Below are 1,724 nucleotides of genomic sequence, written 5' to 3'. Positions count from 1 at the left end.
GATTATTGATTCCTACAAATGTTTGATTTGGACTCATTTGATTGATAAAATAAGAATTTAAATGCTTAATTTAATCTTAAAATTTTATTTAAAAATACATAAAAATCTGTATCCAAATAAGTTAATTTTTACCACATATCAATACTAATATAATATAAATTTGTAAGAATAAATTTCCCTCACTTTTCTTACTTTAAATTACTATACACAGAATTTTACAACTTGCAAAATTAAATAAGTAGTCCGGTAAAAAAATAAATTATTTTATTTTATTTCTAGAGGAAATATTATTCATAAGTCAAAATATTTGTCAAACATTTTCTAAATATCTTGTCTTATAAAATAAAATAAAATTAATTTTCTCGAAAATGCTTAAGCAAAATTTGTCCTAAGAAAAGTTGTATTGTTTCCTCCTATAAATAAACAGCGCACTCGCTCTCATATTCCGTCTCTCACCTTCTGCCTCTCTGTATCTCTCTCTGTGTGAAGCAATGGCGGCCAAGGATGAGCACATGATCCTCCGGCACGAGAACGCGAGGTATCGCGACATCGCCCGCCATCTGGTGCTACGCCGCAAGCTGACGAGGAGCAAATTCGCGGAGCACAAGGCCGGCGTTAGCCCTGAGCTAGACGAAGCCAGGATCGATTGGGTAACTGCGCTCACTCTCCTCATTCAGAAGCTGCTCTCAGTAATTAGCTTCCCACTTCTGTGTCTCGGCCACATTGTCGAGTTTTTCCTCAACCTACACTCCCTCAACGGCGGCTTCTTCGGCATCCTTCGCCGCTTCCTTACAGGTCTGGATCTAATAACGATCACCTTTTTTTTGTTTCTCTTATGCCCTTGATCGCATATATTTTTGTTTTTTCGATAAATTAGTCTTAAGCTTCTTTTGAGATTTTTTTTTTGTTGTTTTAATTTTCAGATCGGTAATCATAATTTTTATTTGACGATTTTTTTGCTTAAAAAATTAATTTCTCTATGCTGTAGCGAGTCTGGACGGAAGAACTATCCATATTATGAGTTTATATTTCATTTAAGAATTGGGTGAATGCTCTGAAGAGTTTTTCAAAGTTGTGGTGGAAAAGATTCTGCAATTGATTGCATCAAAGATAGCATGGAGGACCATTATAACCTCTATTCCCACTAATTAGTGCCCTTGTGAGTCAAACGTATATAGCCCTCTTTTTCCCCTAATTGATTAACAAAAAATGATAATTACAGAAACTACCGGCATACTAATTATTACAGATCTGATATCAATTACTTAAAACACTCCAGCTGGTAAGATTCAGTTACGTCAAACCTCTGTTCCTCCACTTCTTCTTATAGCGATCATGGCCTGGCCAGAGATGCGTTGGGGTGAACCTGCTTGAAGGCTTTGAAGATGCACTTCTTGTATGAATGACTGAGTTTTTCTAGGTCTTCTTTTTCTTTCTTGCTTGAGATGGCAGCCTTAGTCGGCAAGCAAGAAAGGAAGGGGGGTTAGACTAGAGAGATGCAAGTTTGTTGGACGTCAAGTTTTGTTTGGATCCAAGATATAGCAGCTTTATTGCTTCAGAAATTAAAAGAAGAAGAAATAGAAAAGGGGGCTTAACCTAATTTTTTAATATCATTTTTAAAAAAAAAGGCTCAGTAAAATGAATTGCCCAAAAAAAAATTAATATCATTTTTTTTTCAAAAAAGGAGCTATTTACATAATTACAGTGCATTAATTTAATTACTC

At 35.0% G+C, this 1,724-nt stretch overlaps 1 protein-coding gene across 1 annotated transcript; it reads left to right on the top strand.

The window, feature by feature from the left end:
* The first annotated feature begins 437 nt into the window (after positions 1-437).
* Positions 438-1,033, top strand: LOC110105430. Its single transcript, XM_020834939.2, has one exon. It carries the CDS (start codon positions 492-494, stop codon positions 843-845), a length of 354 nt encoding a protein of 117 aa, XP_020690598.1. The 5' UTR covers positions 438-491; the 3' UTR covers positions 846-1,033.
* Positions 1,034-1,724: the final 691 nt, after the last annotated feature.

Source organism: Dendrobium catenatum, unplaced genomic scaffold (genome assembly GCF_001605985.2).
Source record: "Dendrobium catenatum unplaced genomic scaffold, ASM160598v2 original_scaffold_276216, whole genome shotgun sequence".
Taxonomy (NCBI): Eukaryota; Viridiplantae; Streptophyta; class Magnoliopsida; order Asparagales; family Orchidaceae; genus Dendrobium; species Dendrobium catenatum.
The sequence above is the reverse complement of the archived record's forward strand: the minus strand, read 5'-3'. Positions and strand labels throughout refer to the sequence as shown.